Source organism: Arvicola amphibius, chromosome 3, assembly GCF_903992535.2.
Source record: "Arvicola amphibius chromosome 3, mArvAmp1.2, whole genome shotgun sequence".
In the NCBI taxonomy this organism is placed as follows: Eukaryota; Metazoa; Chordata; class Mammalia; order Rodentia; family Cricetidae; genus Arvicola; species Arvicola amphibius.
Genome location: NC_052049.1, coordinates 113,127,063 through 113,139,880, shown reverse-complemented (window position 1 = coordinate 113,139,880; position 12,818 = coordinate 113,127,063). Strand labels below are relative to the sequence as shown.

The 12,818-nt window shown below is 48.2% G+C and overlaps 1 protein-coding gene across 2 annotated transcripts in view; it reads right to left on the bottom strand.

Annotated features, from left to right (window-relative positions):
- Positions 1–520: 520 nt before the first annotated feature.
- Positions 521–12,818, bottom strand: part of Jaml (junction adhesion molecule like) — a 28,861-nt gene continuing 16,563 nt past the window's right edge. Inside the window, exons 7-11 of one of the 2 annotated variants that reach the window (XM_038323048.1) lie at positions 9,988–10,234; positions 7,052–7,202; positions 4,361–4,421; positions 3,329–3,412; positions 521–1,025 (exon numbers count right to left, since the gene is read on the bottom strand). In XM_038323048.1, the coding sequence (XP_038178976.1) occupies positions 930–1,025; positions 3,329–3,412; positions 4,361–4,421; positions 7,052–7,202; positions 9,988–10,234 (639 nt within the window). In that variant the 3' untranslated portion in view covers positions 521–929. The remainder of the gene's footprint in view (positions 1,026–3,328; positions 3,413–4,360; positions 4,422–7,051; positions 7,203–9,987; positions 10,235–12,818) is intronic. The other variant, XM_038323049.1, reaches the window with a different exon arrangement.

Here is a 12,818-nt window from a genome sequence, read left to right as displayed (position 1 = left end):
ACGCTCTTTCTGCCCCTCTTGGCAATGTTCTCTGAGCCTTGGTGGCCTTGGGACAGATGCTCTATTTAGAGTTCAGCACTCAGCAATCACGGATTTGAATCTCTGCATTAGCTGTTGCCCATTCCTAGAAGGAGGTTCTCTGTCCAAGGCCGACAGCAACACTCGTCTATTAGTATAAACATACACATATAGAAGGCAGTTTCACAACACAAACATTTACCAAAAAAAATAGTAATAGGTCTCCCCCCAGAACCTAGGACCTCCCCAGCTATGGACTTTTGGCCAGGTTTACAATACCAGGCATGAATTCCCTCCTGTGGAGCAGGCCTCAAATCTAATCAGAAAGTGGTTGGTTACCCCCATAGCAATCAGGTAACTACTGTACCCATGGGTTCAGAGTATCTCAGTGCATGGCCCAGCTCTGGGTAGGATCATTAATGTCTCCCCACTCCGGGGTCTACACAGCACCTTCTGGCATAATGAAAGCTAGCCAACAAATTCACACTTCAAATTCCCGCTCTTAACCTTTATCCAGGACATAAAAAAGGATGGCTCCCACCAACCACATTTATTTGGGAATAATTCATCAGAAGAATTGTTTTTGTTGGCTTGTATCTCTGGGAGTCTCTTAGTAGCTCATTCACAAAAAACACTTTACAATCAAAGATCTGGTCCAAGGGAGTGCTTGAGACCATGGGCAGATCAGCCAGCTCCCCAGCCCCAGCGGCCAGCACAAAGCTTCTGGGAGAAGCCCGTGGTCCCCCTCCCCTCATCAGTGCCTGCTTATCTGGAGCAGTTCAGTCTTCCTGCCAGACTCCTCCATCTTCAGGCCTCTGATGGAGGCCGAGACCGGCTGGACACAGTGGCTCGGGGATCATCAAAAGCAGAGTCTTTGTTGCTGCCGAGATGAAGTGCCCTTTCTCTTCACCTCAGAAAGTTTGCGGTTCGGGGAATTTCCCAAGCTGACTTTTTTTTTTCCCAACTGGATTATGTGGATCTGACTGAAGAGAGGGCCAAACTGGGTGCTTTTGAGGGAAGAGAAGAAACAAACACATCCATAAGTAGTTAGGGGCTGAGGGCGGGACTCCACAGGGAAGTGTTTGGTCAGCGTGTGCAAAGTCCTGGGTTCAAGCCCCATCAATGAAAAAAAAAGGAAGTCACTCACTGAAATTTTCCTCATAGGTTTGATACACTAGTAAATTCTATATGCATTGCCTTCATTGGTGCTCAACCCCAGTGAGGCAGATATTACTTCTCTCCTTTTTTAAAACAGAGTCTCATGATCCAGGCTGGCTTCAAACTTACTCTATAGCAGAGAATGACCCTGAACTCGAAGACAAGAAAACAAGCTCATAGAGGCTGTTTATCTGCCTCTAAGTATTGTCTGCGAAGTTTTGGAAGCAAGGTATGGACCCAGCTATCTAACATTCAAGCTGAGATCTGAACCAGCACGTGAAGAACCTAAAAATAGTGTTGTCGGTGGGAGACCAGGTCCAGAAATCCTACAGCTATCAGAATCCATGCTCCAATGTCTCCACTCCAAGCCTTTCCACCGTGTTCGTAGGGGACACTCCCACCAGCAGCAGGTCTCTAAAAGCCAGGACGAGGCCTGGCCTGTTGCTGGAGCATCACATGGCAACCATGGAAGAAGGATGTAGAGGAAAATGACTCTATTCATCCACAGTTTCAGAAGGGCCGATGTTTTCCTTGGTGGAATGGGGCCAAATCTCTGATCTCACATTGCCTAGGCAGAACTTTCTCCACTGCCATCAGCTGGGAGTCATGTGTCTTCTGTCCAGTGTGACAGGAGCAAACAGCCCATCATTCCACATGCTCTGGAGGCCTGCCTTCCCCAACTCAACAGAATACAGCCCCATCCCAGGCTGGGGGGCATTAATCAGTTGACAAAATAACATGGTGTTACTGTCAGCCAATTCCTTTGTTCCTATCCCTACACAATGCATAGCAAGCAGCCCTTTCGGGGTGCTGTTCTCCCCTGAGTTGCCTCACTGGGACTCCATCTTATCTGCTGAAATACAGCCTACAGCCTGAACGTCGGTTAGATTGCGAGAAGGTAATAACCAGGTTCAGAATGAACAAAGCCAATGGCCAAAGGGACTCTACTTTTACCTTTTTAAAAATATTCTGTGTGTTTATGATGTATGTGTGTATATGCATTTGTGTATGTAAGTGCAGGTACACGCATACCGTGGTGTGCACCTGGGGATCAGAAGCCTTCCTCCTCGTTTGAGACAGGGTCTCCTTCTTGTTTGCTGTCACCTACACCAGGCTGTATTTTTGCATCTCATCTTGCCGTATGAGATCTGGGATTACAGATGGGTATGCTAACAGCTCCCCCCCCAGATTTATTTATTTATTATGTACACAGTGTTCTGCCTGCATGTATGTCTGCGTGCCAGAAGAGAGCACCCGATCTCATTATAAATGGTTGTGAGCCACTATATGGTTTGCTGGGAATTGAACACAGGACCTCTTGGAGAGCAGCCAGTGCTCTTAACCTCTGAGCCATCTCTCCAGCCCATTAACAGCTTTTTTATGGGTTCTGGAGACTCAAGCTCAGCCCCTCATGCTTGTGTAGCAAGCACTTTACCAAGCCATTTCCCCAGCCCCACAACTTGTCTGGAGACAGGGTTCTCACGTCAGCCAGCTCGGCCTTAAACTGAGTGTGCAGCTGAGAATAATCCTGAACATTTTTTTTTGAGCTAGGGTTTCTCTGTGTAGCCCTGGCTGTCCTGGAACTCACTCCTGTAGACCAGACTGGCCTCAAACTCAGAGATCTGCCTGCTTCTGCCTCCTGAATGCCGGGATTAAAGGGGTGAGCCACCGCTATCCAGTGACCCTGGACTTCTTAACTCCCTATATCTACCCCTTCAATGCTGGGATTACAGGCACATACTACCACCGCCAACTGACATGATGCTGGGACTCAAGCTCAGGGCTTCGCGCATGGGAGACAATGACCCCCACACACTGGACTGCAGCCCTAGCCTCTGCTTTTACCTTTCCCTCTCCGGCAGGCCTTGTCTGATGATCTAACATGCTTTATTACATCTATTTAACCAGCGCTGGGCTAATGAGCGAAAGCCCTCCCCCTACTTTCTCTGCTTATACGCTATCAATGACTTTAACCCTAAACAAAGTTTACCCTCTCTGCTTCCTACTGCTTGGGGAAAAAACAAACAAAAACAAACAAACAAACAAAAAACCACAGAAAAACTCAAATCTGTCCTCTGCAAACAACCTCTTCAGGTGGCCTGCCCATTCCTGACTCCCAGAGCCTGAGCTCCCCTCCCTGAAGAGTCCTCACCATGGTCATGTAGGTGGCCTCCGACTGTCCACGTGGTCCTTCCTCCGTCGTCTCCCACGTGCTTATTGAGGAGTAGACATGTTTCTGGGGTGGGTGGGAAAACAAAGTTCTTAAGGGTCATCCGGGAAAGAAACAACCTACTCCTGTTCACAGGGTGACAGCCACCAAAGCCACCAAGTTCAGGGGGTCACGGAGAGCCAGAAAATTGTTATCAATGATGATAATCCTGACTTCAGTCTTCCTGAATTAACTCACAGGGAAGGACGCCAGCCTCAAAACCAAACACCTTTGCCCCTCTAAGCATTGACTTGGTAGTGGGGGGACCTCATCCTGCAGGATAGCCCTTCTGATTAGTCAGGGCAAGACGGCAGTCACTATCAGCTACTGTTATCTCGCATCTCTGAGGTCTGAGGACCGTGATTCACCACCTCGTCACCCGTAGGAAAGTGACTCATTCTCAGGCCTTTAAGGACTGGAACGGGTTGAGCAAAAATCCCACTCTTGGGAGAAAAGCAACCCAAAACTCAGAAAGCTGATCATGTCTAAAAGGTAAAAGGTGGAAGGGATTAGAAGAGTAGGGGGGAAGGGAAGGTGAGAATATAGGAGCTCGGGGAAATTAATCTCTCAGTTCTGGTTTATAATTCCACTTCAAAGCACTATGGAGGGGAAGTCATTCTTGATCCCCTCTAAAGGTTTCTAAACACACTTCCTCTTAATCACTAACTCCTTAGCTCATGAAGGTAGCAGAGCTTTCTGATTCCAGGTTCAGGGTTTTTTTTCTGCTGCCCAGGGCTGATCTGCCCAGGCTACTGCCCCAGCCTGTTCCTCCCCAGCCCATTCCTCCCCAGCAGTGATAAAGGCTTCCTGAGCCACTACTGTGCACAGAGCTGTGGTCTGTGAGCTGGGAGCTGAGACTAATGAGTACGACACTCTTCCCCAGTGACGGATGGCCTCCACGCTCCACTTCCCGGTGTTTCCTGCTGGACTGTGTGTACATCCGCGTCCTCCTCAGGCGGCAAATTGTCCTCTCACCTCTGGGTTCGCCTTCTCTTTGCTCTCCAGGCTCTTCAAGGAGGCCATGGAACTCACTGAACTGTAAGAGATGAAAAGTACATAGAATTAACACTCTGAACCTCATGAGGTACACTGATCTAAGTATACCTAGAAAGGCCCTACACTAAATGGATCTTTTGCATCCTGTGGGACACCACGTCATCACAAAGGGCCTTTGCATCAGTTTATGGAGAGACCCTTGGGAGGGACTAAATACACACAGAGCATCTCTTCTGGTAGGAAGTGGGAAGCTGCTCTGGGCATAGCTGAGGCTGAAACGTGACTTCACCTGTTTTCATTCTCACCTCCAAACCAGAGTGTGAGGTAAAGGATAGCTGGGCGCAGTGGCATCTTGAAGCCCCAGCTACTCCTGAAGCATGGAACCAGGAGTTCAAGTCCAGTCTGGGCAGCATGTGGAGACCCCATTTTTAAATTCATGACTACTATTATGAGTATCATCATCATCACTAGTGTTTGTGTGTGAGTGTGAGCACACTCAAGTTAAGTTACAGCATGTGTTATGGAGGTCAGAGGACAACTTTTAATGCTCTGTTCTCTCTTTCCACCTTGTTGAGACAGTCCCTCTTGCTGTTTCTACTCCCTCTGCCTATGCCAAGCAAATTGACCGGCTAGCTTCCAGGTGCCTCTCCTGTCTCCACATCTCATCCCACCATGGGAGAGCTGGGATTACAAGTGCAAGCCATGTATCTGACTTTTCATATGGATTCTGAGAGTTGATCTCAGGACATCTCACTGGCCCAAGAGACCTCATTTGAAAAAGAAAAGAGGGGAGAAGAAGAGTGGAGGGGAAGGGAGGGGAGAGGAGAGGATGGGAGGGGAGGAAGTGTAATAGAGGAGGTAATATCATTTTAAATCACTGAATAGAGAGAGCCCATGCATTTAACTTCACTATCTTTTTCTCAGTGCTAAGAACTGGAAGCCCCAGTGAGCAACAAACATCCAGCAAGACCACATTTCCCAGGTCTGTGGCCTCCCCAGTGACAACCAAGCTAAACCACCCCAGCACTCCCCAGGCTGTGTGCTCTGACCCTTGCCTGATCTGGCCCTTAGACTTTGATCTCTTGGCCAGCTGTCTCACGTGTTTGTCACAAAATGTACCTTCTTTTTTTTTCTTGTTTTGATCTAAGGCAGATATTTTTGAAAAAGGCTATAAGCATAAAAATAAACCACGTTTGTCTCAAGTGGAAATGCTTTTATCATATGATTGTAAAGTTACATATTCTCACCGTTAAATAAATCAAATACTACAAAATTATACAACTGGAAGTTGAGGTTTCCAAGTGGTCCCCTTAGCAAACAGGATCATTATTGTCAATGTCTGATAATACCTTAAAACTATCCTTCAGAATCCCTGTCAATAACAGGCTAAGGAGACTCCCGGACAAAACATATCCAGTGTTTAGGTTCCTGGCATGAATACTGTATTGTTCCCTTTCTATATAATCGAGATCATGGTGTGCATTTTCCCTTCCAGCCTTCTTGGCTACCATCCCATGCCATTACACGCTGGCATGTGTGTGAAGGTCTATTCAATGGAAGGCAATTCATTCATCCAATCAGTGCTTTCCTGAAAGATACCGTACTCACAATGACTCCGGATTTGTATGAGCAGCAAAGTTGCGGTGACAGTATTGAGGCAGGAATCTCAGGATAGCGGTAGTTCTTTAGAATGACTTTTCATGACACTGAGGCCCGGAGTATGGACAAAACTGGGAGTGGAACTTACACTGTCTGGCTCTCAGTCTTACACTCAAATGCATGCCTGATGCAACCTTAGAGGTGCCAAGCAAGTTTAACGCCAAATCAGACAGCTCCGAGAGCAGTGGTGCACCTGAGCAGGCTCAGTTGCCAGCGTTAGAATCTACACATCCCTGAGAAAAGTCACTCAGACAATAGCATTGTGAGGCCAGAGGTGGTGTGACTTGGTGGTAGAAAGTTTGTCTAGAACATACAATCCCTAGCACAGTAAGAGAGAAAAAAATCCAACATTCCTTGGTCTTTATGGGTCTTTCCATGGCTGTGATTTCAGCTGGAGCGTTAGCCTAAACTGCCTACATGTTTCTTTAATATTCTGTAAACAGAGTAGCATGGAGCTGTCAGCATTTCTAAGAGTCTGGGAGAGCTAGTGATGAAATCCAGCCCTTTAACGCACGTCAAGCCAGGCATAGTGGTACACGCCTGCAGTGCCTGCAAGTGAGAGGCTGAGTGAGAGAAGAGGACCGTGAGTTCAAAGCCAGCCTGGGCTACCTAGGGACTTCCTGTCTTCCTCTCCTCCCCACTTCATAACTTCTCTTAAGCAGTCCATAAGTACAATTACAGCTTGTTCGTGAGGTCTACATCTGAACTGTGTTCCACTCAAAGCCCCATTTGTGAGAGAGTTGGTACTCTTTATATAACAGCAAGGAGAATGAGCATGGTATAGTGATGTCCACGCCTTTCTGAAGTGTGCTGAGCAAAGGGGGCAGGGCCACCTACAATGACATCAAATATAACAATCAGTGTAACATCACAGGGCACTGGCACTCTCTTGCACTTTGGATTAGACAAGATCAGGCTCAAATTAGGGCGGTATGGCTATTCTTCCCCTTTCATTTAGAGGCAGACTACACGCTTGGCCTCCCGACTGAAGGGGTGGGGAAGGTCATATACCTCTTATTCCACTGGGTTTTCTTCACAATGAGTATCAAAACGGGAAACAGCAAGAGGGTGGTGCAGATGATCCCCACAATTATCACCAGCTGATTCCCATCCAGGGTCACCGGCTGATGGGTCTTAGGTCGAGGAGTTGTTGAAATCGACCCTTGGGAATGAAGAAAGTATTAAGAGGGTCTCAGTATTCTAGAAGAGCAGAGAGCCCCAGTATGCCAAATAGCAGCACCCAGGTCAGGAAGCAGAAAGAGAAGGCCAGGCTGCATCCCATATCAGGATACAGGGACATCATCCCTATTAGACTAAGAGCCAGTCCGACCCTCTTGTTTAGCCCTGAAGTGTGGGTTAAACTTGGCAGGAGAAGCAGCTGCCTTCACCTATGCTAGATCATCCATTTAACATCAGTAATTCTTTTAAAACTTGGTTTACCAGATGACTAGAAATAACAGGCATTTTCAAAGCCACTGACGTTTTCATGGGCAAGTGATTGTTTGAGAAAGAAATATACTATAATACCCAGACGTATAGTCACAATGCTAACTAGGGCCTCCAGGGCGTTTCCACTGGTATAAATGCCCTTCATTTAGCTTGTCTATCCGCTCTGAAGACATATATCAGCATTTCTTTGGCATCGGAGATGTCTAGACATTGAGGACGCCTACAAAGACAACTGATGGCCAGTTCCTGCCTCCAAGGAGGGAGACACACGTGACAACAGATAGGTGTCTGTGGGTAGGGGTAAAGAGAAGGGCACGGAGAAGGGGGTGCTCACTTCTGTGACGAGCATGGGAAGACACCTTGGCCAGCAAGTGTTAAACTTTAATGTGAGTTTGAAAAGAAGTGTTCAGTTTGTTGAGCTGCTGATAATACGGAGGGAGGAGGCCAAGAAGAGGTCTGCATAGAGTCTGGGGGCCCAACAGCTCGATGGGTGCAGTTAAAGGCTGAAGCCGAGGGTATGTTAGGAACTGAGGCTGGGGAAACAATGGCCACCAAGTCAGGAAGGAGCTTTATCGCCTCAGCAAAGTGGCTGGCTCTTTTTGCTACAGGTCCCAGAGAAGTCAATGCTAGGTGTATCTATATGTGGTGGGATGAAATGTGCTAACCCGTGATTTAGCCAAGAATGAGAGTGGAGACTGGCTAGAGACCAAAGGTCTCAAACAGAGGAGAAGGCAGCCAGAACTAAGGCTGGTGAAGGCCTGGAAGGAAGGCTGCCTAAAAATCAGTCATAGAAATGACATGACTTACTCATCTGCTAGGTTAGGAAAGGGAAGGACCAAAGCCACTCCCTGGCATCAGTTACATAACCATATCCATGGTGGTGGCATTCACCAATGTCGGGAAGATGGGATGAGGGAGAGCCATGTAAATCTGAAGGATCTGTAGAAATCTGGTGTGGAGTTGAAATATATACATGCATATAATAACCCCTGCTCCCCCAAACACACGCAAAACCAGCCCTCATCTCCATGTGACCGCATGCTTGGAGTCAACCAACTGAAGAACTATTATCTGTGTTGAATATGTGAAGACATTTTCTCTTGCCACTCTCTAAGCAATATGGGGCAACAATTACTTATATTAGGTAGTATCAGTAATCTAGAGGTGATTTTTAGTATACAGGAGGCTATGTGTCTTTAATAAACAAATACCATTTTTCAATATGGCATTTTTAAAGAAGGAGTTTAAGCACAGATTTTGATGTTTTCAAGGGAGGAGAAAGTCCTGGAACCAAATTTCCTCAGCTGTCAAGAGACACATACGGCTGTTTACAAATATCTGTGCTAATCTACTTGTGCCCAATCTAGAATGTAGAAAGGCAGCGTCTACCATCACTGTGCCGGGGAAGGTTGGGGATGGGGGACTCGCATGCCACTGGTGACAGAAGCTAGAGCAGACCTGGTTGCATGAGCCTGCAGAGAAACAGAACCTTTGGTTGAGAGCTGAAGTGGGACACCAGCAGGAGAAGGAATGGAGCTGAACGTGAGTGGGGAGAACGGCAGAAAGTACACGCTCAAAGATCCACGCCTAGAGACTCCCCAGCAGAGAGGCGGGTGATGCACAGGACGAGATGCACCCTGGGCAGGAAGGAGCCCATCTGCCTCACGATGGTGTGTGAGATAAGAATGGGGGCAGGTGCAGACGTGTCTGTGGGTGACATGGTCTCAGAAGGAGGCGAGGCCCCACTCCCCACGTTGGTGTGTTTTTTTCTGTGGCGTGGAAGGAAGGCTCGTGAGAATGGAGCACACACAGGGGTGAAGAAACTTCTTGAAGAGCCTCTGGCCTGAGACACTGAGGTACTTCCCTCTCTAGTCATCTCCCCTCACCCTTAGCCAACCACAGCCAGCTGCTTCAGGCCCCAGTGAGAGGCAAAGTCCACAGGCCACATCCTGGCTGCTAACTGAGTTATGATTTAACCTTCACCTCGCACAATCTGCCTCACGATTAAACCTTTATTCTTGTCAGGGCACACTGCTTGCCTTTCATCAGAAACCCCTCCATTTCTCATTCTGGAACCTTCCTGTTTCCCCTCTGTTGCTTGCTGTCTCTCGCAGCTTAGGACCCTTTCCCTTCACAAGTATGTGCAATTCCCTCAGAGTCAAGAAAACATGACTTGGGATCTCCAGTCCACTCTGCTCCACCTCTGAGCTCCCATGCCTTTACGACAGTAGACCACACCGGCCACAAGTGAGGTTTGGCAGAGATTTGGTGTTCACCATGTTAGTGCCCGTTTTCATGCCTAATACCCAGCAGAACTAGGGCAAGGTGAGCCCAGGAATCTGGTGAGCTGGATTGGTGGAGGCATCACCTTCAGGGCTGTACAAGTCCAAGGCCAGCTCCTGGGAGCAACACCTCGTTCCGATGGGCATGCCCAGGGCCTCCCTGACTCACTCCAGACATGACCCTGCTGTCACGCATCACCCCTCAGCCCCCTTTACCCAAATGTTGGATACTTTGAGGTTCTTCCTGGATCACACGCAACACAATGGTTTTCCTGGACTCTAGCTTCCCCAGGTAGATGTGACAGGTGTAGGTCCCTTGGTCAGACAGCTTCACTGTTTGAAACATGATAGAGCCATCATTCTGGGAGATGTCGCCCATCAGATTTACACGGTTTTGGAAGCGGCCTTGGCTCTGGGAGTGCCCACGAGGCACGCTGGAATCACAGCGCAAGACAACTTCCTCCTAAAGGAAAGGTCAAAAGCATCAGGTTGGAAGACTGCAGGGTGTGTGGTGAGGGAGACCTCAGAGCTGGCAAAGCCCTGCCATGGGAGGGCAGGAAGAGTGAGTGTTAGATAACACAAAGTCTTGCTCACACGCACGTGTGCAAACACATGTGCACCGGTGAGAGCGACACCAAACCACAAACAACTGTTCCATCGGAAGAAGTGGTTTAGAAGGGGTTGGTGACTCTGGCCTGTAACTCTAGCTACTTAGGAGGCTGGCGCCAGAGGATAACAGGTTCAAGTGAGTAATTTAGCCAGACTCTGTCTCCGAGTAGAGAGTAAAAAGATGAAAAAGGTTATAATCCTGCAGCAAAGTGCTTGCCTAGTATTTGTGAAATCCTGAGTTCAACCCCCAGCATCAGAGATAAAGCTGAGAAAGACGGAGACAGAGAAACAGAGATAGACGGAGACAGAGAGAAGAGAGACAGAGACACACAGGGAGAGACAGAGACAGAGAGAGATGGAGACAGAGAAACAGAGATAGACAGAGACAGACAGAAAGAGACGGAGACAGAGAGAGAGACAGAGACAGAGTCACGCATAAAGAGAGACAGAGACACAGAGAGACAGAGATACAGAGAGAGACAGAAACAGAGAAGAGAGGGAGGGAGACACAGAGCGAGGGAGACAGAGAGAGAGGGAGACAGAGACACAGAGAGAAACAGAGACAGAGAGACACACACAGAGAGATGGATACAGAGAAGCATAGACAGAGAGATACAAAGAGATGGAGATATCAAACTTGTCAGAAAGTCCTGTGCCCTCTGCCTTCAAATCACATCCCAGACCAGCCCTCTCAGCTCCCCTGCTGCCGTCACGTCAGGCCCAAGCATACCTCATCACTACGAGGGGCATCTCTTCCGCAAGGGCTTTCTCGACTGTCTGTCTCCCTACTCATGCTTCCCTACAGTCTACCCTCAGCAGATGAGATCCAGCATGCCATTCCTCTGCTCTAAACCTCCCCCGGCCTATTTCTCCTACAGACTCTATACGATCTGCCCCCATCTCTTTTCCCTCTCTCACACCTGTCTTCACTAGATCTAGTCACACAGACACCCAGCTACTTCCTGGATACTGGTCTCAGAGCTACTGCTCTTGCTAGTCCTGTAACTGGAACCCTCCGCTTCTTCCCCCTCACTTTCTTCAGACCACTACCTAAATGCCACCTTGATGTGGCTTCCCTGACTGTCTACGTAGAGTAACAACCACAGAGCTCTGCCTACTGCTTCTTCGGCCCTTTCTTGCTTTAGATAGTCTTCTCACCATTGTCTCGCTGTGAGTCCCCCTCCATCTTTACTGTTACTGTCCCATCAGGACAGGGTCTTTGTTTTGGTTTTGGTTTTTTTCAAGACAGAGTTTCTTTGTGTAGCCCTGTCTGTCCTGGAACTCACTCTGTAGACCAGGATGGCCTTGAACTCACAGAGATCCACCTGCCCCTGCCTCCCGAGTGCTGGGATTAAAGGCGTGCGCCTCCACCGCCAGGCCAGGAAAAGGTCTTTAAATTAATGAATGTTGAGATGTTTTACAGAGGTGTGTGGCTATTTGGCAATGGCAATCATGGTAAGGACTGAAACCATGGCCTTATGCATACAGGGCAAGTGTTCTTTCTACCAATGCAAGTGTTCTCTCTAGCCCTAGATATTATTTTCCTAAAAGAAAGAGAAGGTAATGAGTTATAGACAGAAACACAAACAGAGAGACTGGCCCCCAGCTCCTCTTTCTGCTGTGACTTATTTGCTGGATGACATAGAAATGCATGACAACGGGGGCTGGAGAGATGGATTCAGGCTGAGGGCTGGGCTGATCCAAGGCTTTCCCTGATGTCCAGAGGAGGAACAGAGCTCCTTCTCTACAACCAGAAACACGGTTGGCAGAGCCCAGAATGGCCTGAGGCCAGGGCCTTGAGGATGCTGTGGCTTCAGAGCCAGAGAGCCCAACTCCTCCCACTCTAAAAGGCTATCTTACCAGCCCCAGGGCTGATGTGTGCCCTGTCTATAATGTCCCCTTGGGCAACACTGCCTGATTAGCTTCCTGCTGACTTCAGCCCATTGCATTACAGTTGCTAATGACTCTGTCCCGGTTCTCTCCTAAAAATATGGTATAAGGTGCTTCACTTCTTTAATAAACTTGCTGTGGGAGCCATTGCCTTCCTCCCGAGGCCATCTCCCACTTAGGAACCCGCCAATAAGAACTACCTGCCGGTCCAGTCAGTCTGCTCAGTAGTTAAGAGGACCCAGGTTCAGTTCCCAGCACCCACACAATGACTCACAAAGACGCCTTCTTCCCTCACTCCATGGACACCAGGCGCACATGTGGTACATATGCACACGTGAAAGGAGAGCACTCGTGCACAGAAAGTAAAGCAAATAAATAAATAAAAACATAAAAGCAGGACAAGCCCTTAGGAGTGAACTTAGGGCTATGTATCATCCCCCACCGTCTACCACCGTTTGTTTGTTTGTTTGTTTGTTTTGTTTTGTTTTTCAAGACAGGGTTTCTCTGTAGCTTCAAAACCTGTCCTGGAACTAGCTCTTGTAGACCAG